The sequence below is a fragment of the Sycon ciliatum genome, chromosome 7 (genome assembly GCF_964019385.1).
Source record: "Sycon ciliatum chromosome 7, ocSycCili1.1, whole genome shotgun sequence".
NCBI lineage: Eukaryota > Metazoa > Porifera > Calcarea > Leucosolenida > Sycettidae > Sycon > Sycon ciliatum.
The window spans coordinates 19,761,775-19,788,820 of record NC_088649.1 but is presented as its reverse complement, the minus strand read 5'-3'; the positions used below and the strand labels follow the sequence as shown (position 1 = coordinate 19,788,820).

At 47.8% G+C, this 27,046-nt stretch overlaps 2 protein-coding genes across 2 annotated transcripts; both read left to right on the top strand.

Moving 5' to 3' along the window:
- The first annotated feature begins 4,581 nt into the window (after nt 1–4,581).
- On the top strand, nt 4,582–7,555 carry LOC135820587 (uncharacterized). Its single transcript, XM_065333647.1, has 2 exons — nt 4,582–4,772; nt 5,394–7,555. Exons 1-2 carry the CDS (start codon nt 4,770–4,772, stop codon nt 6,885–6,887), a joined length of 1,497 nt encoding a protein of 498 aa, XP_065189719.1. The 5' UTR covers nt 4,582–4,769; the 3' UTR covers nt 6,888–7,555.
- Nucleotides 7,556–14,844: 7,289 nt separating this feature from the next.
- Nucleotides 14,845–15,987, top strand: LOC135821682 (uncharacterized). The gene has a single exon (XM_065334680.1). It carries the CDS (start codon nt 14,845–14,847, stop codon nt 15,985–15,987), a length of 1,143 nt encoding a protein of 380 aa, XP_065190752.1.
- Nucleotides 15,988–27,046: the final 11,059 nt, after the last annotated feature.

Here is a 27,046-nt window from a genome sequence, read left to right as displayed (position 1 = left end):
AATAATATTGGAAATGATAACGTTTTAGAGTAGACAGAAGAACTGAACTGATAACAAATCAAAGAATGGAAGCACACCAGGTTCTCACCATCTCACGGGGTCAAAAAGGGAATATTGTCCTCCAAACAGGACCGAAAAAAAACTACAGCTCACTTGCTGCACAACCCTGGCACAACCTGCCAGCCAAATCGCAGTTCCAAGCCGAACTGAGTACACAAGGGCATTCTCACACACATTGTCCCAGGTTAGCTAGGTAGACCGTGGCTCACCATGATCGGACGCCTACCGGACTAAACTGGATTCACTCACTCGCATAAAGGAAGACTGAAGAGAACAGAAGGACTGAAGGAAGACAGGAAAGAGAATGCCATACCCGGAATTAGCTTACGTTTGACATGGAGCTTAATCGGTAGAGATGTTGTCCGTCATCATTTCGGGCTAGGGGGAGACGTGGCGGGCGAAGGAGTAGCGGCGACTGACGCATCAGGTTGGGCCATGCTGGTACCGGTTACACCAATAAAACAATTTACCGCTGCCATCAATTCTGTAGCGCCGCTGCCATCATTGCAGTACAGATACTAGATGGGTTCGAATCTAGCAATTATAAAATTGAACCACCGCTGCCATCAATGTAACGTATCCCACCGCTGGCACCAATGTAACGTTCGTCACCGCTGCCACCAATGTAACGTGCGTGATCTAAGGCAATCCCACCGCTGCCACCAATGTAACGTGCGTCGGCGAGGCTAGGAGGCTACTACCCACAGTCAGTCAACTACAGTAACGTATCAGAACTTACTCCGGCACGGCCTGGAGGTTATCTTATATCAAAGTGAAAGTGAACTTGCTCTCTCTCTGATCTCTGCTCTCCGCTCTAATCTAATCTGAGCTAATCTCATGGTGGCAGAAAAGACAGCAGCTTTTATAGGCAAGCAAAGTATGTATAGCAAAGCAGGCGGCGGTAGGAAAGTAAGGTTAGTAAGCCATTGCAGTGATTACGAAATCATCCTTCTACAAGTTCTAGAATAGTGGAGAAGGCAAACCTAGATCATCATTGCTATACAGGTAGATGAAGTGAGCATTACGTAACATTAACATAATGACTAAGCGAGGTATTCTAGAAGATGAGATATCTATATTATGCAATTTAGTCAGCAACATTACTCATCGGGCATATGACGTGGAAAGTCTGGAATAGTCCGGAACAACATGACATACATGTACATGTACATGTACACGAGTCATGACTGTACCAACTAGTAACTAAAAGGAAGTGATACTAGAAGTGATGACAGCAGCATGCATGGAAGATCTATGATCTTCTAGAAGTGCGGTACTCCTGATGTAATCAAATCATATGTGAGGTACATGATGTAGGACTTGTCCGAAAGTAGTAACAAGAGTAATTATAAGAGTCATGCAAAGTACTAGTCATGCGTTAACTGTAAAGCAGGGATACTACATATGTGTGTGTGGGGGGGGGGGGGTGCGTGCATGTGTGTGTACGTGTACATGTGTGCGTGTTTGTGTGTGTGGGGGGGGGGGGGGCGTGTACGTTCATCTCCCATGTTGGGGCTTGTATGCACATCCATGAGGATGTATATGAGCGACTCATATCGACTCCACATGTATCACAGGAGGTGAAACCGCCTGTTTGTGGTGCGACGTTAAACATACATCTACAATAACAACTTAATAATTATTATGATCAGCCACCACCACTACTATACAAAAGTCGTTGACACTGCAAACTCCATTCAAAACTCTGCACTCACATCACCATCACCACAGCGAGGACAACTCCGGTATATAGATTGATATTGACAATGACCCTCCAGACAGCTGTTTCGCTCCTCCTGAGCTCTTCAATGGATGCATATGATGTTGCATGAAAGAATAATAAGAATAGACTGTTCTCGCTCCACATATACTGGCATACACAGAGACATAGACAGCAACAGCGACAACACACAAAGTGAAGGGTAGTTGGCCGCAGCCAGATGTGACTTTCGGCCGGCGAAACTAGAGGCCCATGGGCCTTTCACTCCAGTAAGGGCTGTGCTGCGTCCGATGCTGGTAAATTTTGATCCAGCATTTGCTGTTGAGGAACTATCCCGCTTGTCTCAAACCTCCACGGAACCTCCCGAATGCGACCGTCCGGGAATACGTTTTTTTAGAACATGGAGGCTCCACTGCAGCCAATTCATATTATGATGAGTCACCGCCACTACACAAAGGTCGTTGACGCTGCAAACTCCGTTCAAAACTCTGCACTCACATCACCATAACCACAGCGAGGACAATTCCGGTATATAATGGAGTTTGCAGCTGGAGTTTGCAACGTAAGCGACCTTTCAGTAGTGGTGGTCACTAATCATAACATGAATTGGTGTTCCCAAAACGTACAACAACAACAACAACAACACCCTTCTTGCTCACTCCATAAAATACCAATATGCCCCACAACACATACGCTTGCTCAACACCCCCGCTCAAGTTAACAGCCCAGTACAGCCTTCGACACGCACGCACTTGGCACCTCCCACCCTCCAGAACCGATCGCTGTAAAGACTCCCCACTGTACAAGTCCCTAGAATACTACAATGCCCTCCCTGCTAGCATTCATGACGTCTCCTCCCGACCTGCTTTCAAACAAGAAATCTGCTCACTGCTGATTGACTCAATCTGCTCCTGCAGCGCTCACCCTCTCCCATACTTGTAAAGTTCAAAGTGATGTAAATCACTTTCCAACTGTTTAACCCACAATCTCACCTTCTCATAAATTTATCTCTTATTGGCAATGGTGCCATCGTGAGAATAAAGAATTCAAAAAACAACTTAGTTTAATTGTACCTGTAATAAAACAAAATCAACTCGGATGGTGAGCCAAATAAATTTTGGTGAAAAAGGAGAAGGAAAAAATGTTACGAGTTATGACTAACTGTCCACCAACGTAAAAACAACTTCTACATGCAGTCAGCGAGGGCGACAAAATGGCACAAAGCTGGCAAGGAGTACTGAGACATTCGGCGACCTGGCACCTAGCTCCAACACAGTTAGGTGTCTGGTCGCCGAATGTCTCAGTACTCCTTGCCAGTTTGGTGCCATTTTTTCGCACTCGCTGACTGTATAAGGTCTGGTTACGTTGGTGGACAGTCAGTCATAACTCATAACATGTTGTCCTTCTCCTTTTTCACCGTAATAACAAAAAGTAAATTACCTTGTCCGTTGCCGAAGGGAACTCACGACGGCCCCCAACACCCGGTAAACCCTAGCGGCAGTACATGTACTCTGTATGAAATCAAGAGGTTGCATGCCCCTAGTCACACAAGCGTGTCATCGTAAGCCAAACACTTAACACCAACCAGCACTCTTACCCATTCTACTTCCCCATAGCTACATGTAGATCTAGCTTCGCTTCACATTTCTGCATCATTTTCCTGGTGCGTGCTTGTGGCATTGAAGCCGAGACCTTTGGTCGGTGGAGCCCCTGGTACCTCACCATCACTGCTGCCCAGTGCAGTCCCATGCACAGAGACTCCAGTTTTTGTACGGACACAGCAGGTATTCACAAACGTCGAGTGCATATATGGCGCTGAAATGGGATCCTCACGATGACATGCGCAACCTTGTCCTAATGCCGAGTTAGATTGAACGTCACTAGTACCAAGAGTACACAGGGTTGTGTACCCTTGCTAGTATTAATCCGTCATCCCTCAGGATTATGGACTCTATATACAGGTATTTGGCGTTCCCCTGGCCTGAATGGGCACACTTAATTAACTTACTTGCACACTTGCACACGGACGCACATGCTTCAGGTCCAGATTGCACGGGACAAGAACATGAAGGGCTTTCACACACAATGCACGCCACACAAACACAACGCACGCCACACGGAGTCCGCTCATGCCCCTTCCTATTGTTGTCTCGGTTAGTCCCGTCAAATAAAATGGAGAGGTCAAAAAAGCAAGACCGCTAACTCTTAACTTTCTCTACTGATATTGGTCAATACATGGACATGTATACCGTCTGGATTTGGGCCATAAAAATAATTCTTCTTCTTCTTCTTCTTCGGTATCAAAACAAAGATGCTAGAAATAGAGACAATTGAAAGGACGATAAATATCTGATTGTTGCTCAACCGAAACAGTAGAAAGGTGCCGGAAGTAAAACAAATAAAATAAATACTAGAGGCCTCTATGGGAGCTAAGCTTCAAATAGTTTGTGTCCAATCCATTTGCTGATTACTAGTATAAAGTCTTGGCAAGGACTTGAAAATAATAGTCAGTGGCCTCTGTGCTTCAGGCGTAGCTAATTTATTATAACCTCCATCAATCAAACCTATGACGTTGCTTAATTTTGTGATCGGGGAGTAGCTAAATACCGGCATTTTACTACTCTCTGGCTCGCACAACATGCGATTCACGTCCCCCGCGTAATAAAATGATAGGCAAAACAGCACGCTAAAAGTCAGAGCACGACAACACTGTAGAGCTGATCCAGGTAAGCAGTGAATCTAGGTCCGGGACATTACTTATTCAGCAATGGCACTAGCATGGACTTGGACCGTATACTGATATACGATTTGCTTGATCGTTTCCCTTCGCCCGGAAGTAAGGTTGAGGCATCTTGGCTTAGTTAAATTCACTCTTGTCGATTTGGTTGCGGCGAACCTTCGTATCATATCCATTGTCAGAGGTCTGGCCCAGAGGACCTCAGGTCTTTCTGTGACTACGTCTACCTGTTCACCTGCTCGCCTCAAAACTATGGTAAGATCGAGTTTTGTGTGTGTGTGTGCGCGCGTGTGTGTTTGTGTGCGTGTGTGCGTGTGTGTGTGTGTGTGTGTGTGTGCGTGACTGTGTGTGACTGTGTGAGAGAGACACTATCAGGGTACAGAGGATAGCGGTTCGTTCTCGTAACTATCAAATTCAGATTAGCGGTGGGTTTGGCTGACTGAATTCCAGATAGAAAAGGAGTTACAAGCACATGTACACCTAGAATTTGACAGATAATGTAGGCAGAAAGATTCGCAGCATTAGGTGCTTTTCTGGTATGCTACATGCGTGTTTGGTATGTGGATAAAGAAGTTGAGCAGAGTTTCAAAGATAAACCTGTGGCTATGTGCACCTGCTGTCGGCCCGCTGCTTGCATATCAGTTTTAGTGACCGTCCCGTCCCGTTCAGATGTTTTCTCTTCATTAGTCCTGCACGTCTAGAGTTGGTTAGTGATTTTTAAAGCAAGCGAGAGGCAACACATGCACAAAACGAGCGTGTCTCGATATTCCCCATTTTGTGGCACAAACGTACAGAACACGCTGTTGTTTCACGCACTTAGCGCATGGTCAGCGTTTCACCCTCCGTCTCGTTTCGCATTTCTTTTTGTTTTGTTAGACGGAGAAATCAGCAGTGAGTGGCAACAAGCCCCTTCGTGGTGTGTACAGATGCTCCATCTGCTCTGTGGACACGGACAGGCTGGCCATGCACCTCAAGCGGAAACATGCGGACCTGGATGCAGATCAACGAGCTGAATGCAGGAAAAGGGCGAGAGAAGAACGACCAAGGACACTGCAGCGAAGTCTGAGTCTTCTGGATGATGCACCTGGTGAAGAAATATCTAGCCATTCTGAAGTGGCCGCCAAGAGGGCACTTGTTGTTCAAGAATGGGGTTCGAAGGAGAAGGAAAGAGCTACCACTGGCCAGAATCCCTTCTCCACTACTCCTCTCCCCGGCAGAGTGATGCGTTCAAGGACGGTTACAAGCCATTCAGATTTTCAACCTGACATCCACCATGACGTCACCACAGGTCCTCTGTGCTCCTTCAACAAATGGCTCACATCTATTGGAGGAAAGATGCTGAGCAAGGCCACAGCTGACGCGTACACGATGTGTGCGGCAAAGCTTCTGATGTACCTGAATCCCAAGGATGTGGATTTCAAGGAATTCCTTAATACGAACAAGGTGGGAGAGTACCTTGATAAGATGCGAAGTGTCAAGGGAACAGGTCCTGCAGGAATGAAGGGGAGGCTGGATGCAGCTAAAGCGGCCCTCGACTATCTGGACAGCATGGACGACGCAGATGACATCATTGCCTTCTCATTCCGTGTGAAGAAGGCCAAGGAAAGGTACGCAACCATGTACAAGAGATTCTCCAAAGAGCTGAGCAAGCAGAGGAGTCTGCAAGTGGAGGAGGAACATAATGTAACCGCCGGCACATCAGACATAGAGGCAATTCTCACGGACGCAGCAGCATTCGAGAGGGCAAACAGAATAACAGAGATAGCAGGGACAGACCCGTCGGCTTTGAAGGCGATGGATATAGCATTTATCATGAGACTCCTCCTGACAAGTCTGACGTTGGACAATGCACAGCGTCCTGGCCCTGCGTGCAACATGACACTCCGCGAGTTCACAGAGTCAGAAGGCAAAAGGAGTGAGTTCGCTGAAGAGCGCAGGGTGATCAGTGTTAGGGAACACAAGACTGGACGCATCGGGCCAGCGTACCTTGTTGTCAGGTCTAACCTGGAGAAAGCTATCAAGTCCTGGAACGAGCACATTCGACCAGAGCTCCTGAAGCGAACGAAGACTGAATGTGATCTGTTTCTGCTGACTGGTGCTGGTAAGAGATTGGACAGTAACAAGGCGGCCGACCAAATGAGAGCTTTCGGAAGGTCAATTGGCCGGCATGTACCCACAGCAACAATGTCAAGGAAAATCTCGTCTACTGCTGTTGCTGACAACCTGGAGGAGGAGGAAGCGCATAAGGTGAACAGGTTCATGTCACACACTCCAAGCGCTGCTGCCAAATATTACCAGAATATGGGCCGGAAACGTTCTGTGGAGGGCAACTACAATCTGCTTCAGAAAGCCAGGAGCGCGAAGGAGTAACGTTATTGCCCCCCAAAATAGCCATTAGTTTGTGTCTCGTGTCCGTACTATCTTTGCCAACACCCGCTTCGAACGTGCTGGTTTCATTCCTTCCAGAGTTTCTATAACATAGTAAAGAATGGTATGGATGATTTCTGCAGTATGCATTTGTTATAACCCTTCCTCTTCTCAATCTATATGTTATAATTTTGCAAATATATTCCCAGTAAGCCATGAACGGAGACCCCCTCGACCAAGGCCTCGGCCTTTGGGGAATCCATAAATAAAATTTAAAAAAAATTGCCCTGATGTTATAACTATACAATTGCCCTGAGACAGCTTCCTGTCTGTAATTGTTTTTCACTGTTTACCATTATTATTTGCCATGGCAACCGCCGTAACCCGTAACTGACAGGGCAGGATTGGGCATTAAAAAAAGTCCTCCCGATGGTACTAGCAAGTACTAGTACTTTCGTTAGCAGTTAGTATTTTGTCTTTTCCCTATATATTCTCTTTACCAGGCGTGGGCCATCCCCTGGAATATCAAAATGGATGCCTTATTATTATTATTTTTAGAATTTCTGTTTCAATGACTGTCCATTGCACGTCTTAAAAAAGTACTTAGTTTTAAGAGTGTCTTATTAGGCGGGTTACAGAACTGTCGTTCGCTGGCTTACTTGTAGTTTTGATAACGCTTCGCTCTTCATTGAGATATCTACCTCCTTCCCTGGAACATAATAACATATTCGCTGCCTTGTCATTGAGCATTGGCGCTCGTCTGGATTAGCGAATTCAAATACAGTATACAAACAATGGATATTGTATGCCTTATTATTATTTAAACTCGGATACTGAGCCAGAAATAAAATGTGAAAAAGAGAAGAAACACATGAGAACCAGTTATGGATAGTTGCCGCATAACTCGTTCTCATGTGTTTCTTCCCTTTTTTTTTTACATATTACAAGTATTATTAAGAAATGGTGCAGGAAAAAATATGGATTCAAACAAGTTTTCGTACAACACTCATCAGGAATCGTCGTTGTACTAAAGGACACTGAAACAAAAATTGAACTACATGTATGATGAGTGTTGTACGAAAACTTGTTTGAATCCATATTTTTCCCCTACACCATTTCTTCATATTTTCATCGTTTTATTGCACATCGTCTCCACCGTTTTTTACATTGCATGAACAAGTATTATTATTATTATTATTATTATTGCGTCCCACCCGCCTGTGTGGATTCACAGGAAGTGTGAGTTACGAAGTCTGAAGAAAACGTTGAACGGTCTCTGCTTGGATGACGACTACACCATAGCTCAGCGGTTAGAGCATCGCTGGCTACAAGCGAGGGTCCCTGGTTCGAGTCCTGGTGATGACGGTCAATTTTTTCTTCAGACTTTTCCCATTTGTCTCTTTCCCTCAAAATCAGTCAATATTTTATGACTTGGGGCTCCCCGCGTGCTAGTTTGTACGTGAAGTGTGTGGGTTACAGTGAGGGCTGCGTCCCACCCGCCTGTGTGGATTCACAGGAAGTGTGAGTTACGAAGTCTGAAGAAAACGTTGAACGGTCTCTGCTTGGATGACGACTACACCATAGCTCAGCGGTTAGAGCATCGCTGGCTACAAGCGAGGGTCCCTGGTTCGAGTCCTGGTGATGACGGTCAATTTTTTCTTCAGACTTTTCCCATTTGTCTCTTTCCCTCAAAATCAGTCAATATTATTATTATTATTAATATTATTAAAAAATTGGTTGTGAGCAACACTGGCTCACACTCAAATCACTCACTGCTTTTCACCAGAAAAACATTTTATTCCCGTACCAAAGCATATTGCCTCTGTGTATTCCCGTAGCTATGCAGAAGACGTTACTTCAGTAACGTCTGGCGCTAGCCAGGTCCACACAGCTTTAATTCCCGTAGCTATGCAGAAGACGTTACTTCAGTAACGATTGGCGCTACCCAGGGTCCACACAGCTTTAATTCCCGTAGCTATGCAGAAGACGTTACTTCAGTAACGTCTGGCGCTAGCCAGGGTCCACACAGCTTTAATTTGGTGTTTGTTTGTTTGTTTGTTTGTTTGTTTGTTTGTTTGTGTCACGCCTGGCGCTATTCCGTATCTATCCCGTACCGTATCGCACAGCTGGCCATTTGCTGGCTCCCGTATCTGTCCCGTACCGTACCGTACCATCAAACACAGCTGGCTACAAACAGCTGGCCACAATATTGTGTACATGTATACGACTCCCTGTGTGTTGCAACTGTGCTTGAAGGGGACGGTTGCACTTTTTGTAGCTCTGTTTTATCTGAGTTTTCAGTCGTTCCTCTTACTAGTCCTGCCAAGGGGGTGGCTCTGAGTCCACCAGAGTTGCCCCTGGCGTATTTCTGAATTTGCTGGGGCGAGGGTTCCGCGACGCGGTCGCCAAGGCAGTGTCTTTTCAGTCACGACCGTTGTCGTCCTCGTCTCTCCATTCGCGCTGGTGTAGCTGACCCCCGAATGGTTTCAAACTGCGAAGCTCGGAGGAGTACAGTGGTGGCAGAGGCATGAGCTGTGAGTGGAGACGGTTGCTGGAGATGGATGGTGATGCAGGGAGAAGAGGTACGCTGCCTGATGCCGCGTGGGAAATTGTTTGAACCTGCAATTTCAGTTCGAGCGCGGTGGACTTCTAGACGATGTGTCCTCATGGCTGTTTTTCAACGCTTGGCCTATCGCTGATATCCCTGCGTGGGATGTTCTTCCAGTGGAGTCCAGGTGGGACTTCGGGTGCCCACACTCCATCACCTGGTTGATTGTTTCGGAACAGGAAACATAATTATTGTTTCCTATTTTGTGCGCATCTCTTGTCATCTCTCTTTTTTATATGTCGCACACCAGATGTACTACTATCGCCGTCTTTCTCTTGCTTTCTCTCCCTGCTTGCTGTTCTTTTGTTTCTGTTGCCACTGTCCCTCATCATACCCATGCTTGGGTGGTGGGCGGCGTGACCCGTTAGGGTAGCTGCCAATAAAGTACGACTCCCTGATGTATAGAGAGACTTTCTGGAAAGAAATAGGGAGACGAGGAGGAAATGAAATTAGAATGGATGTTAGTTGCCGAATTGGTGATAGGATGCGTCAGCAAAAACATACTTTGGAAGAGAGATCCCGTCGTCTCCAAAATAGGCGTGAACGGGCGAGTCAGCGCCGGTCACAGGAAACGTCGGCAGAGTGATCCCGTCGACTCCAGAACGCGCGTGCTCGGCCGAGTCAGCGCCTTCCTAGGAAACATTTCCATCAGTTCCAACAACATGCACGATGAGCTAAGTAACAAAGCATAGCGTAGGGCCCTAAGCTTCCAAGCTCTCTCGTTTGGTGTTTGTTTGTTTGTTTGTTTGTGTCACGCCTGACGCTATCCCGTATCTGTCCCGTACCGCACCATCAAACACAGCTGGCCATTTGCTGGCTCCCGTATCGGTCCCGTACCGTACCGTACCATCAAACACAGCTGGCCACAAACAGCGGGCCACAATATTGGTCGTATTATGTACATGAATACGACTCCCTGTTGTTGTTGTTGTTGTTGTTGTTGTTGTTGTTGAAATTTTATTTTGTATCGCAGACCAAACGGGCAATGGTGCCCAATATTATGATGGCGATAAAGTAACGGCCGAGAGCCAAGGATACAACAAGCAAGCCTCCACGAAAGAGAGAAAAACACAGAAAACACAGACTGCAAATACTCAAAAAGAAAAAGAGAAAGGGAAAAAAAGAAAAAGAAAGAAGAAGAAAGCACAGTTGAGTCACTGTGTGTTGGAACTGTGCTTGCTGGGAACGGTTGCACTTTTTGTAGCTCCGGTTTATCTGAGTTTTCAGTCGTTCCTCTTACATGTACTAGTCTTGCCAAGGGGGTGGCTCTAGGTCCACCAGAGTCGCCCCTGGCGTGTTTCTGAATTTGCTGGGGCGAGGGTTCCGCGACGCGGTCGCCAAGGCAGTGTCTTTTCAGTCACGACCGTTGTCGTCCTCGTCTCTCCATTCGCGGTGGTGTAGCGGACCCCCGAATGGTTTCAAACTGCGAAGCTCGGAGGAGTACAGTGGTGGCAGAGGCATGAGCTGTGAGTGGAGACGGTTGCTGGAGATGGATGGTGATGCAGGGAGAAGAGTTACGCTGCCTGACGACGCGTGGGAAATTGTTTGAACCTGCAATTGCAGTTCGAGCGCGGTGGACTCCTAGACGATGTGTCCTCATGGCTGTTCTTCAACGCTTGGCCTATCGCTGATATCCCTGCGTGGGATGTTCTTCCAGTGGAGTCCAGGTGGGACTTCGGGTGCCCACACTCCATCACATGGTTGATTGTTTCGAAACTGCAAAAATAATTATTGTTTCCTTTTTTGTGCGCATCTCTTGTCATCTCTCTTTTCTATACGTCGCACACCAGATGTACTACTATCGCTGTCTTTCTCTTGCTATCTCTCTCTGCTTGCTGTTTTTTTTCTCTGTTGCCACTGTCCCTCATCATACCCATGCTTGGGTGAAGCGCGGCGTGACCCGTTAGGGTAGCTGTCAATACAGTACGACTCCCTGATGTATAGGGAGACTTTCTGGAAAGAAATAGGAAGACGAGGATGAAGTGATTATTAGAATGGATGTTAGTTGCCGAATAGGTGATAGGATGCGTCAGCAAAAACATACTTTGCAAGAGAGATCCCGTCGTCCCCAAAATAGGCGGGAACGGGCAAGTCAGCGCCGGTCACAGGAAACGTCGGGAGAGAGATCCCGTCGACTCCAGAACGCCCGTGATCGGCAGAGTCAGCGTCGTCCCAGGAATCATTTCCATCAGTTCCCACAACATGCACGATGAGCTAAGCAACAAAGCATAGCGTAGGTCCCTGAGCTTCCAAGCTCTCTCGTTTGGTATTTGTTTGTGTGTTTGTTTGTTTGTTTGTGTCATGCCTGGCGCTATCCGTACCTGACGGCAAAAAAGCATAGGATGTTATACATTTTTCACTTCTCCTATTTTTTTTCAGGCATATCCTGGGATTCGAATCCGCACTATCGCCCTACATGCATTTCCCCATACACTTCGCATTCATACCCATTCTTCCAAGTTGCTTCACGTTATTATCTTGCGCTTGAAAGCCCTATTTGAATATTGCGGGCAGCTGTATGTGGCTAGCTGTGTTTGATGGCACGGTACGGTACGGGAGACGGTGTCGTATTACCCTCGATCGTACCTGTCCCGTACCTATCCCCTACCGTACCGTGCCATCAAAGACGGCTGGCCACAATGCATATTCAAATAGGGCTTTCAAATGCAAGATCACAATGTGAAACAACTTGGAAGAATTAGTATGTATGCGAAGTGTATCGGGGGATGCATGCAGGGCGCGTGATAGTGCGGGTTCGAATCCCAGGTTGTCTTAAAAAAGGATTTTTTTTAAAGAATTTATAACATCCCTATGCTTTTTTTGTCTAGGTCAGGTCTCAAGGCAAAAAAGCATAACATAGGGCCCTGAGCTTCCAAGCTCTCTCGTTTCAATGTTTCGGGTCATGAAATAACCATCGTCAGGAATGAAGTGGGCACACCGGTTAGGATGGGTTAATAAATGAGGAGCTCTGCGAACTGCTAACAAATCACACCTGCGTGCACTATGACGAGAGAGAGAACAAAAGGCCAAAACATCACCAAAAATACCTGGTATAGAAATAGCGCAATACGCGACAACTCTAAACATGGCACAGGTACAGGCAGTAGGAGCGTGCAGACATGTAATTGCAAGCGCTAGCAACAACAGTAGTAGTAACAGTGCACTAGTGCAAGGCGGCAAAAAAATCTTAAAAAAATCCAAAATTTACTTGGGTCTGTGGGAGTCTGTGAGAGAACGCCCACTCGTTCCGTTGTGACAGATTGCAGGGCCACGTTGAGGGGCCCTACCCCAGCACCCATGGCTGCTTCTGGACTTGTTTTAGGTTTGGGTCCCGCGCACGGACAGAATGGGCACGAAAATGTGAAAAAAATGTAAATGCATTTGTTTGGCTCCTGGGTGGCTCGCACACCGTGGCACTATGCCGGAAATTTGAGTTTTTCCGGCCTGGAAAGCCTGTCAGTGAGGCGCACGAACTTGTAAATTATGTCCTGAGGGCCAGCATAGTGGCAGGAGTGTGTGGTCAAAATTTCACTCAAATCCACTGAGAAACACCAAAGTTACGGCCAATTGAATGCCATAATGAAATTTATGGGTAGGCTACTAGTACTAGGCTGCCCCCTTAAGCCTTCTTTATACATACATGTAGGCATGTGACTGGCCTCTTTTGCCGGTAGTGAGTGTGAGCCAGTGTTGCACACAACCGATTTTCGCCGATTAGCTTAGGAAAAAGAATGCGACTGTGTACATGTATGTGCATGTACAGGGTATGTGCATACTGTAGAACGGGTAATTTTAGCGACTATTAATTTTAGCGACTATTAATTTTAGCGACTATTAATTTTAGCGACTATTAATTTTAGCGACTATTAATTTTAGCGTTTTCCCATTGTCAACCGGTTAGCGACGTTTTATTTTAGCGATTTGCTGCGATTTTACTCACGGATCACCAGTGCACTACTGATGTCTGAACGGATTCGCGACTTGAAACTTTACCGAAAATGATTCGATCGGTAAATTCGCTAGGGTTTTTACGTCGCTAAAATTACCCGTTCAACAGTATCCACATCTGCGGCGGTTTGTGGTTTTCAATAAAAATGGAATCAAAAGACAGATAGAACATGCTTCCACCTGGATGTCGTCAAGCTAAGCCCCTTTCTGCATTTGTCACAAGCACCAAGTCTACTACTACTACCCTGGTTCTGCCCGTTCTTATGCGGGTCGGAGTATTTTGGGTGTCGTGGGTAAAGAATGCCCATCACCACTAGATCACATACAGCTGCAAATTCGGTCTGTAGTCAAGAGCCAACTGGTTCCTCAGGGAACATGCCCACCGGGCACAGCCAGAGCTGCCATGAATGCCAGGCGGTTATGGAGGAATTGTGTAGAGTGCGCAGCGAGGCTTCAGACTGCGAACGTCGCCTACTGCAGAGATTGGACGACCTGTCGAGGGAGTTGCTGGAACTTTCCGCCAGGATCGACACGAACACTGGGTCTAGTCAGGCAGAACAGGAGCCACCTAAGCGGAAACCTCGAAGGAAAAAGCCAAAGGACTCCGCCATTACCCCATCCTCGGCTGCAGAACAGCTGCTCGAGGATGCGTACGGTAGAACTACTTTTGAAATCCGTCGTACTGACACGGATGGTGAGCATGAGTCGGAGCCAGAGCACACTCGTACGAGTCCAGTCAGTGATGCGGGCGCGGATGCAAGCGCACGAAGTAACGTTAGTTGTACAAACACTTTGGCCCAATCACGCGCACGTGCCCAGGACCCTAGCCGCAGCCGGTCAAGCCCCACTAGCAAGCTGCCAAAGTTCAGCGAAATGACCGACGAAGTGGTAGATCTAGACAGCTGGCAAGTGCTACCCAGTCGAAAGCCGACAGCAAAGAAGAGTGTCCTTTTCGTGGGGAACCTGAAGCCTGACACTTCTGACACTAAACTGACCCAGTTTGCTATAAACAGGGCAAGAAGAGCGGATGTGGACCTGGAAGTCTTTGCCTGCAAGACCTTCCCTAAAGATGGTCGTGTCTCTGCTAGGATTGTGATCAGTAAAAGCAGCGTCGAGCTAGTAAATAACCGGGCATTCTGGCCCCAACCAGTGTATTCCCGCTTGTGGAACTTTGACAAGACTTAGTATGCCACTGACTCCTCCAACAACACGACCACTGAGCAGGACGACAGTGATTCCCACGCCACCCTACCCTCTCAGACAGCACAGCACTCGCCAGAGCAACAGGCCAAGGGACCAAGTATGCCGACAATATTTGAATGACAGAGACACGACCACTCCGCCTAATGCTCACAAATTGCCTTTGGCATACTGAATAAGATTGGCGAGCTCCAGCACGTCCTCATGCACCATAATGTTGACCTAGCAATTGTCACAGAGACCAAACTGACTCCGGAGAAAGCCACGCCAGTGGAAACATCCATACCTGGCTACCACCCTGCTATACGGCGTGACAGAACAGCACATGGTGGTGGAGTTGCAATTTGGGTGAAGGGTGGCCTATCATATAGACAGCTCAACATCGACTGTGCCGACCAGGAAATGCTCTGGATTAGCATAACTGGACCACAGGGCACAAACGTTGGTGTATGTCGCCCAGGCTCCTGTGCAGACAATGACATACGGCTGTTCTCCCATCTCGATGCTGGGATTGATGCTGCACGTTGCTCCTGCTCTCGCGTCATTGTAGCTGGTGATTTTAATGTACACAATACAAATTGGCTCGGCAGTAGGCGCACCACACTGGCGGGAGAAACAGCCGAAGATTTATGCTACCAACACAGCCTCACCCAACACATCCACGAAGCTACTCGTGGGCGAAATACGCTCGACCTCGTCATGTCAGACGTACCTGGTAATATCATCAGTACACTGTACCCACCTCTGGGACAGTCGGACCATGCTGTAGTGATCACAGACTTCGAGCTGACACCACACCGGGACAGACCAACAGCGCGTACAGTATGGCGATATCAGCATGCCGACTGGGATCGTCTGAGAGCCTTCTACCGTGACACCGACTGGACTGAGATCATCACTGATGAGCCTGATACAACATGCAATCTTGTAACCCAGAGGATCATCAAAGGAATGACCAGATTCATCCCATCGAAAGTTCTCAAGACGAAGCCCACTGATCCCGTATGGTGGACCCCCGAGTGCTCTGCTGCTGTCGCTGCCAAACGCCATGCATGGCGATCACTTCGTCGCAGCCAGGCCAACCCGGCACTACAGGAGCAATATCGCCTTGCCCGCGTGACCTCATCGACTTGCCTTTCTAGAGCCAAAGAACACCACCTCCAGAGAATACGCAATAAACTGCTCTCGGGAAACATCCAGGACAAGGAGTGGTGGTCCGTGGGTAAGCGTGCAGGTGGAAGTGGTCGCGACAGCACTATGCCTGTTCTTCTTGACTCTGATGGACAGGAGTACACACAGAATCGCGACAAAGCCGAGATTATTGGAAGCTACTTTGCTGAAAAATGAAGTCTAGAGACTGACTTCAGTGATGTTGCTACCGCCTTTCCCGATGTCAAACAGCGTTCACTACACAGAATAACAACAGTGCACTTTCGCCAATCTACTGTGAGGCGTGTGCTTAAGGCTATCAACCCGTCAAAAGCAACTGGCCCTGACTCTGTCCCCTCTCGGGTGCTTAAGATGTGTGCAGATTCTCTTGCACGCCCGCTCGCTCATCTGTTCTCTCTCTGCTTCCGACAAGGCCACCAGCCATCTGCCTGGAAGGTGGCAAACGTTGTCCCGGTCCACAAGAAGGGCTCAAGATCTTGTGTGAAGAATTACCGTCCAATATCCCTTCTCTCCATTATCTCCAAATGTATGGAAACCATAATCAACCGGAGCAACACAAACTTTCTCGCCAGCAACTCTATTCTCTCTGCTCGCCAATTTGGCTTCCGCTCTGGACTTGGCGCAACCGACCTCCTCCTAGCTCTTCAACACGAATGTAGCCGAGTTGCCAACAGTGGAGGACTTGTGCGCGTCCTGGCAGTGGATATTGCTGGGGCGTTCGACAAAGTGTCGCACCCGGGTGTCCTGTATAAAGCTGAGCGGTATGGGCTCCAGGAACATCTTCTCGCCTGGCTCAGAAGCTACCTCTCCTACCGCATGTTCCAGGCTGTAGTGAGCGGACAGTCCTCCTCTGCTTACCCCATCATGTCAGGCGTCCCCCAGGGTAGCATCTTGGGCCCGACTTTATTCCTTCTCTATACGAATGATGCTGAGGATCATCTACCTGCTGGGGCCCAGCTTGCTGCATATGCTGATGACACCACGTTGTACAAGTGCATATCGACCAATACTGCCGTACCCGAAGATGTTACCACACTCCAACTTGCTGTAAATGCGCTGGCAGACTGGGTAATGGCCTGGCACATTAGGTTTGAACCTAGAAAGTCTCAGTCTCTCCTGATTTCTCACCATCGCAACACAGTCGTCGTCCCACCGATTGTATTCCAGGGCACAGTTGTTCCGGAAGTCGACCAGCTGAAGCTGCTGGGTGTGCTGTTTGACCAACACCTATCCTTCACAGCTCATATCAGGCAATTGGCTGTTCGAGGCTCGCAGCGTCTCGGCTTCCTCCGGAGAGCCTCGCGAGCGCTGGACTCCAGGTGCCGTGGAGTGATCTACAAGGGCTTTGTCCGCCCTGTTTTGGAGTATAGCATGCTCGTGTGGATGAGCGCTGCACCCACCACTCTGGCTCGCCTCACTGCCATCCAACGCCGTGGCCTTCACCTAATCGGTGACGGAGCCTACCTCCCTAGCTTGGACATCCGCAGAATGGTCGGAGCACTCTGCTTTCTGTACAAGCTCCACTTTTCAACTGGCCCAGACATGCTTCTCACCCTTCTTCCACCCCGAGCGACCAACACATCACGCCATAGCCGACGCACACAAAAGCATCCCTCACACCAGTTTCAGCTCACTTCCACTCTTCCGCCCAGAGCACGGAATGATGTCCTTCGGTCCTTCCCTGACGCTGTTGTGGAGGTCTGGAACCAGCTCCCGCAGTGCGTTCTGCTGAACCAGCCAACAAGGAAAGGACTGCAGACGTTCAAAGAAAAGGTCAACGCCCACCTGCGCCTTACCCGCTGGGAGTGGGCAACGGACAGGCTATGAATCAAAGAAAAAAGACGAAAAAAGCTCTAACTCTGTTCCCTCCTCCATTCACTTCGTTGACTCTCTGATAACTTTTTATTGTGCATACTTTTCCCCGTAATCCCCAGTTATCTACCCCCCCCCCTGCGTATTTTCTGTAATCTTTTGTTTTTGTGGAGCGCTTGGGTTGCAATGAAGCCGAGACCCTATGGTCGGTCAAGCTGCCCCTGCCTCTCCCCCACTCCTCCCATTCCATGTGTCTCATCGCTGCCTTGCTGTTTGTGCCATCAAATGGTGTGTGGTTTTTGTAAAGAAAAAAAAACAAAAAACTACTACTACTAAAAAGAGCTCCATATACGGGCCGCGATCAGCTAAAACATGTCTTTGGGGTTTCGTAAAAAAAGTTGAGAAATTTTGAAATGAAAAGAAATGTTTTCATTCGTGCATGATTGTGGCGGTTATCATCTCAAATCTTGTTCAAACACCTGTTTGGCGGTCTAGTTCAAGTAGCTGGCGAGCAAAGACTGACAATGTTCGTATCTAGTGACACTACAGTCCGTTTCAAAAAGATTTACAATCCTGGCGATCGCCCGCGGAGTTTGGCGTCTTACCGTATGAGCACTCGAGCGCTGCCTGGAAAAACTCACTGTGAACTCGAAGAAATATTCCGCGCGAAAGCAGGAAAAATGACAACTCACTCACGTTGACACAGTCATGTACGTCTGGTTTACAACAAACGAGTTCTTCCTCGTATCGACAATGGAGTCAGAGAGGACATGTCGAAACGAAAGTGTTGTAAATGTTGACGAGCGGCATGGGTCCCAATTCGTTTTGTGACCAAAATAGTTTCTTTGAGCTGCGATGCAATTTACTCACCGTGTGACGAAAACGACATCGACACGGACTCATTCCCAAGGCCATGACTTGGCAAAGCTATCCGTGTGACTTCGACGACATTTTGAGAAAAGCAGACACTTGTGAACGCTGATAGAAGACGGCGTTGACTGCTAAATTCAAATAAATTGGCGATCTTGAAATACTAAAATATATCTCAAAAAGCTACAGCGCGATGACTTCCATTATAATTCACTCACACCATTGCAGTGTTGTGGGTGTGTTCACATGGCGTGAGCCAGTCAAGTGTCAGTCAGTTCGGCAGGAAGCGCGAGCTCCAACAACAAGTCGTTTGGTGTAGCCATCTTCTTTGTCTTGTACCAGCTTGATCACCAAAACAATGAAAAAAAAGTTTGACTTGAGGATAGGTTGGGATTTGAACTCACAACTTCATGGTCAGCAGACAGCATTCATAACCACAAGGCCAAAAAGGAAAGGATAAATCGTGGGTTTTGATAAAAAATCGATACTGGCTTCCTGGGCAAATTGTAAACCATGGGAAAAGGCCGGAAACCTGGCCGAAATTCTAACTCCTTAACGGTTGGTCCCATTGTTCCGAAACCTTCACAGAACAATTTGCCGTGTCCTAAGAAGCCATTCTATGTACTTTGTTGTCCAAATTTCCCTTATCTTCATACTTTTTAAGACACAAACCTGATTGTAAATCTTTTTGAAACAGACTATAGAGCAGCTCGCCGGGCCAGACGATTACTGAGCATGGCGCAGGGTTTGGTCAGGTGTCAGCAAGTCCGTGGCGGTGGGTCCGCAGAGCGACGTTGACAATTTGTTGGAATGTCAGTGATGTTTCTTGTCGACAGAGAAGCTGAATCGTCCCGGTCGTCTCCAGAAGCGAAGAGGCACAAGTCGTGGGCGAGTACATTAGGCGGTGAACTGCCTTATGACGTTACTTGCCGTTCAGCTCTCATGAGTCGTCTGACACAGTCTCGGAAGCGCAGGCGACGATCAAAAGTGTCACTGCCAGAATCGGAAGAGTATGCAAGTGCAACGCCACCCAGAGCATCGTGGTGCTTTCCAGGAAGAACTTGGTCCATGCCTGGGATGTCGTTGACATGCTCAAGTCTGTGTCAACAACTTTGGTTCCGTTGTATTGTGCTCCGCCACAAAAGCCACAAAGTTTGTCTCCTTGTGTTAGACTGTTCGAAAACTGTCAATCTAGTTTTCAAAGTACATAATTATTCCCGTAGCTATGCAGAAGACGTTACTTCAGTAACCAGGTAATAGGGGTTTCACACTCACGTTTATTTTCACGTTTACGGCAAAGTATCATAGCAACGACCGACTCTTTTGGGGTTTTTCCCGAAACGTAAACGGGAAACGTAGACGTGGATTTATGCTTTTTTTTGCCTAGGTCATCAAGGCAAAAAAGGATAGCGTATAGGGCCCTGAGCTTCCAAGCTCTCTCGTTTTGAAAGCGGTGTTCGGGCACTTGTAGACTACTTTTCTGCCCTGTACCACCTTCAAGAGGTCACGTAAGATCTAGGCCTTGACGGATAATGCTAGCATTATAAGTAGAGTGAGTAGAGACATTAATTTTAATCACTTTTTTGTTCCACCGGATTTTCGTGTGTAGTTGTAACCAGGGAGTCGTAAAAGCCCGGGGGAGGACACGGCACACATTCCCAGAAAACATCTTTGACTCGCGCTGCCGGGGAACGCTGCCAGGGAATGGTGTTGCTAGGCCAGGAAATTATTATTTTCGAAAATTGTGATGTCTTCTTGAAATACCTAACCAATTGGGATATTCTCCGATTTATCTTAGACCACGGAGACGATTACTTAGTCCAATCTTCTGATCTCTATTTTCATCCTCAATTCTTCCAGGTGCCTCACTCATTCTCTCTCAGGCATTTATCGAAGTTATTTTATTCTGAGGCGATGGAAATGCAAGATAAATCCCTAATTCTACTTCAATTTTATTCCGTGAGTTGGAGTGAACGAAACGAGATTTGCGGGAAATGAAGCCACTTCCCGTGTAAGCCGCTGGTCGTATCATACAGCCCATATTCCGCTGTAGGTGAAGGGTGAAAGTTCTTGTTGAGATCCGCTGAGCTTTCTTATACTCGTGGAGTTGAATTTGTGGCAGAAATTGCACTGAAATTGCAGTCAAATGGTTGTGAATGAAACCAGGTTTGTGGAAAATGAAGCCACTTCCTGTGTTAGCCGCTGGTCGTATCATACAGCGCATATTCCATTGCAGGTGATGGGCGAAAGTTCTTGTGGAGATCCGCTGAGCTTCCTCGTACTCGTGGAGTTGAATTTGTGGCAGAAATTGCACTGAAATTGCAGTCAAATGGTTGTGAATGAAACGAGATTTTGTGGAAAACTTCATCCCAACAATGACTACCTGCAATAATGGTTTCATCTCTCACCACATGGATAATTAGGGGAGGGATTTGATACACCGACTATTCTGCCACAACCCTGCATCAAAGTTGGAACGGAGAACAATCCATGGAGAAGCGATCATGTCTTATAGTGCTAAGAAGTGGTGGAGCTCGTGAGAGATAATGTGGCAGCTTCAGATGCAGGTCGCAAATTCAGATGCAGATCGACGATATGCATAATTTCCTGGAAGTTTGACAAAGTGCAGACTTTCTTCCATTTTTGTCCCAAACCAAGAGTATAGTATCCTTGCTGAAGCCTTTTAATCAGCATTTATGGTGCAGTTTTTGGAGCATTATGGTTAGCATTATACAAGCATTTTTGGAGCATTATCTGCTGGACCCTAGTCAAGACTAAAAAATGACAAATATGTTGAACTGTCAACCTCTAGTTCTCCACATTGCGCTCTGGGCCCGGAGAGGAGAGTGGAGAGGTGGACAGTTAAAATTATTATTAGCATTAATTTCGGCATCAGCAATCACCACTGCCGTATGCATGAAGACAAGACTCATGAATAGAACACAGGTGAATTTTAAAACTACAGAACTGCATACTGCACATTAGGGTGCGATCCTGGACTGTCATCGTCTAGACTATGGTGTGCAGGAATATGAAAAGGCTTGTGTGAATAGTATCATGGAGTGAAGTTCTTTCAACTGCTACGAACGTATACTATTCAAATACTATTGCTTTCTCCCCCTGGCTCCTGCCACACAACAATGCAAACAACTTGGTAGAGTTTCTAACTTCTTATACAAACAGAAAGGGCACAGGAGGAGAAAGACGAAAACAAAGGTGAAACGAAAGACAAAGAATATAGACAAACCCAAAAAGACACGAAATAACACCAAAGAACAAACAGTAATAAGGCGACGAAAAACCGGGACGACCAATCAGGGACTAATGCGTACAGAACACATGACCAAGACCAAGACAACCAGACCACGGACGAATCACACATGACTCTCATTCCCACACCAAACTAGCACTGCGCAAGTACAGCATTCACTTGACAGTCACTGTCACACAGACGGAAGCAGATTCTCAAAATCTGCCAACGCCTACTCTGGCATACACCACATACTATAAACTTAACACCTCACACCATACTCGCACGTACACTTAGACCATAATTATAATGACATCAGACACTGGACTCTACAAGACAAGAACCAAATACAACAACATGAGTAAATCATACTCGAATTACTTGTAATGCAATTTCGCCACACTATGGTCAATGTCAACAACTTCGTTGCACACACACAGAGTGGTTTCCGCCCCAGCAGAAGCACCACAGACGTTGTTAGGTCATACCAATGGTTGGCGGTTCGATGCCAACGTTATCGCTGTGCGCTGGATATCCTAGGCATTGATATATCAAACGCGTTTGACTGTAGAAGCAGGCCACGGCTCATCTCGGTGCTGGGATCGTTCTTGCAGCCGGATGAAATCCAAATGATCAGTTACCTCCTCCAGGACACCGTACTGCGGGTTGTACTCCCATCCGCTAAGGGCCCGTCATTCCCCACTCTCCGCGGCACACCCCAAGGTGACTCGTTGTCTGCTGTTCTTTTTATTGTGTACCTTGAGGGTGCGCTGCGTGATGTTCGGCCTCTCTTCTTCTATCACGCCCCCTGCCGATATCTCCCTGGGGTTACCAACTGAAACTGCCTAAGCCGACGATGTGGATTTCGGGACTACTGATGGCGAGAGGCTGAGGACCCTCCTTCCAACCATATCCAACAAGATCCTCGAATGGGATTTGAAAGTGAATGACACAAAAACAGAGCACACGCACATCGAACGGCACACTGATCGAACCACCAAGAAACTCGGGTCCCTATTAGGTGATGCCGAGGATATGCTACGGCGACAGCAACTGGCAACTGTTGCCTTTGGTAAACTCTGGACGCTGTGGATCCGTAGGTCGCTAGTTTCGGAGAGCTTCCGCATCCGGCTCTATAATGCCTTTGTACTCCCTGTACTCTGCTACAAGTGGGCAACATCGGTACCAACGAAACAGCAGCTGAGCCGTATTGAGGCCTTCCACCGAAAACAGCTGCGGGCGCTAATCGGTATTGTGTTCCCGAATCGGATTAGGAACGAGAGGCTCTATGAGCGTACCGGCGCGGTTCCTCTCGGTATTATCATCTTGAGAGCTAGGTGGAGCCTCTTTGGACACGTCCTCCGGCTCCCGGCTGACTCCCCACCACCACTGGCCATGGGAGCGTACTTCACAGAGCCTCGTCCAGCGGGCTGGAGGAGACGACCAATACACACACTACCAACGCTACTACAAGATGATGCCAAGCGGATTGGACTTTTCTTGTCAAGCAAAGTCGATCTAAGGGCTTTTTTTTTTTTTCTAAGGCCACAGCTTCCAATCATGACATGCAAAGCAGCGGTGCAGCATCGCAGGCATGAATCGTGGACGTGGTGACGGGGTCTGATGTGCTCCACCGACCTAGGGTCTCGGCTTCACCGCACAGCAAACGCGTCGAATAAAAACGGGGGCTAATAATTATCGGGAGATGGGGGGGGGGGAAGAAGAAGAGAAGAAAGATAGAGAGAAAGAGAGAGAGAGAGCGTTCCTTGCCCTTGCTGCTGACCGAAGCAGTTGGGTGGGCATCTGTTCCCGAGTGGTGTCAGCACCCTAGTTTTTGTCTTCTTTTCGCATATATATTTTTTTCTTAAACTGTTGTGGTCTTTTGTATCTATTCGAAGTGGCTTATGCGAACACTTTTGGCTGGTTTGCATGATTTGCGTGCCCATTAATGCAGCTGTAGGCCATTCTGATGTCTACGCGAACAAGCACATAATAATGGCCAATGCCTCTTTTTTCTTTCTCTTTTAATACTGTGTGCACATACCTACCTTACATACGCGCCCTCTCTTGCTTGTGTCTACGGAAACTTGATGCACGTCCCAAGACCTTCATGCCTTCTTAAATGCCCCGATTTTGTGAACGACGTATTGGGAGACTGATCGAGTCGCCCACGGTTCCAATCAGTAAACATGTCTCCTCTAAATCCACTCGCACCACCTTCCACCCCCAGATCACATCCTCCACCACCAATATCTCTACCCAGTCATCATACTAATCATAACACCAATATCGGTCATTTAAATGTGCGTAGCCTCAGACATAAACTCCATGAAATTCAATCCCTCATCTCCGACCATTCCCTGGATGTTCTCGCTATTACTGAAACCTGGCTTGACAATACAGTTGCTGACTCAGAACTAGCTATTGACGGGTACACGCTGTTCCGGCGCGACCGAGAGTGTCCACGAAGCTGCCCTTGCCTTAGTGGTCTTTCAGTACCCTGCCGCAAGGCGGGAGGTGTCTGTGTGTACACCAGCACTAGACTTGGCTTTACCCGGCACTTGCTACAAAGCTCAAATAATTTTGAAATGCTCTGGCTTACATCTCGCCGGCGACGCAATGCTGCTCCCTTCCATCTTGGTTGCCTCTACAGACCCCCGAATTCCCCAGCATCGTTTTGGACTTCCCTGGCGCAGGAACTGACAGAACTCCAGGGTAACTCGTTAGTGCTCATGGGTGACCTGAACGTGGATTCTCTCCAACCTACATCCCAGCTCTACTCGTCTCTCCTTACCAACTATCTTTTGCCCTTTAAGTTTCTAAACTGTATTCACGACCCAACTCGTGTTTGTCCGAAGTCGTCATCGTCAAATGACTACATTCTAAGTAATACAGATGCTGTCTCAGGCGGTATTGTTCATGACTTTGAGCACTCCGATCACTGTTTGGTATGTGCAACCTTGACCACTCCCGACCCCTACTCATTCCCGACTGACTGCAACCAGCGCCTGCCCAGTCGGGACTTTTCCAACACCGATATCAAGCAATTGGAGACCCTCTTAGAGTCTGCAAACCTCTGTACTTTCTCTCTCTCTTCCAGCGTGAATAGTATGGTTGACGAATGGACAAGTAAAGTTGACTCAATGCTGGATTTGGTAGCGCCATATAAACCGTCTAAGCATTACCGACATGATCCTCGTCGAAAGTGCCCCTTTGTTACGTCAGAGCTACAAGCACTAATTCGGAGGCGCAAAGCGGCCTTTCGCACGTGGCGCAAGGGAGGTTCCACAGACACCAAGCTTTACAACAGCTTTCAGCGCCTTCGCACCCAATGTAACAATCTCGATCGTCGTCTGCGGAACCAGCACTATCAAAGAATTTGTGCCGAATACAGAAAATCTCCGCGTCGCTTATGGGCTACAATCAACTATGTGACAAAGCGTAAACCAAAGTCGTCTTCCATTCTTGCACCTAACCTGAATGACCACTTCCATGCTATAGTCCACGACCCCACAAGCACGTACGACCTGCCGTCTGGACCGGTCCTTGAAGATGCATTGACCTCTTTCGATCGGGTCAGCACTACAGAGGTAGAGCGTGCTCTTCGCTCCCTTATACCGTGCAAGGCACCGGGTCCAGATGGCCTTCTGCCTGGTTTCCTCAAGGCCATGGCGTCCTCCTTGGCGCCTTCTTTGGCACAAATCTTCAGCGCGTCTCGTAGCAGTGGAGTGTTTCCTTCTGCCTTTAAAGGGGAAGTGCATCGATTTTTCAAGTAGGGCTCAGATGAAAGACAATTGGATATCGGTTCCGATGGTATATCTCTCGCTTGCGTACGGCAAGGGAAACTTGCCATATCACTGATTTCCTGATCCCGTTTCCATGGCGACTACAGGTGATGACGCACATTCTGCTTAGCTCCGTGAGAGAGAAGGTCGATCACTGCAGAATTGTGTCATTTTCAGTTGTCTTCTTGTATTCACGAAGTGAAAGAAGTACTGTGTTCAATGCTGTTAGTGCCGTGAACTGTTTATTAGTAGTCCTATCCGTTGTGTCCTGGGACGTGACACCGACAGGGGAAAGCTGGAGTGCGGAGACGTTAGCTGGCAAGCGAAAATCGTGACGAACCAAGTGCTGAAATCTTGGTTGGGACAAATCAAACGTTCAGCATTTACCTCAACCAAGGACCATGCCGTTTGCTCTTTCCACTTCCTGAAGATGGATGCGCTGCCTGCTGGAAACTCTCCTATCTCTCGTAACATCTTCTGAAGCCAGGTGAGACGACGAGTAGCGGAGATTAGCGAACGAAATAATGTCGTATGTTTTGAAATTTTTGCTGAACATTTCTCAGGAGAGATGGCGAATACCAAGCATCTTCTCCTAGTCTAGAGAAACCATTTCGTAGGCTACATTCCGCCTAGGGAAATGGCTGGGGAGGACACACTTGGAGGAGAACGAAGTGTGTGATCTTGTTTATGTTGTTCTTTGGTATTGCAATCTTATGTTTGACGAACATACGGCATGGTGCATAGTTGGTCGTTGAGTGCCTGCATGTGCATGTATAAGTGTGTGCTGATAAACACTTCCTATGCAAGAATCTGACACGCATGCTCTCTTTCTTTCTTGCAGTATGTGCGCACGTGTGTGCGTGCGTGTGTGTGTGTGTGTGTGTGTGTGTGAGAGAGAGAGAGAGTGTGTGTGTGTGTGTGCAGGAGCAGCGTGGAGCATGCCAGTGTGATCGCTGTGGCGTTCTTGCCCGTCACAAGTGTGTGGCTCAGCCCCCAACGACAGTGGAGCCGTGTTGTGGTGAATACTGTGTGTCCCGCGACCGCTGCTTCCGTTCGGTCCAGGGCAGGAATAGACACCGCTGCCGAAGCTCTCCCCGGCCGTACGTCAGTCTCGTGGCAGATGACCCGAACTCTCATTTTGTGTGTGTGTGTGTGTGTGTGTGTGTGTGTGTGTGTGTGGTGTATTTATGTGTGTTGCTCCCTACGTAGCCGGACAAACTCTTGTTTTTGTGTCCCGGGCGCCATGAGGCGGCGTTCTCCCATTCTCTCTCCACTGCCCCTCCGGGCCCACGTGGCTGTGACTCGACAGGGCAGGGCAAGTGTGTGTATCGCGCATGGTGTGTGCTGGCATGTCTGTATAAATATGTTGGACAAGAATTTGTTCACCCACAACGTTGACGGAAAACCATGCTAGGTGTTGCTGGAATGTATGGAGTCTGCGAGCACTTACAATAACTTGCGTCATGTCACAACAAAGAACGGTGCAGTGTTTGACCCTCATGTAAACATGATGGTGATG

Excerpts from the sequence above, each read along its gene's own strand:
- LOC135821682 (XM_065334680.1), top strand. The coding sequence starts at position 14,845 with ATGCACCATAATGTTGACCTAGCAATTGTCACAGAGACCAAACTGACT.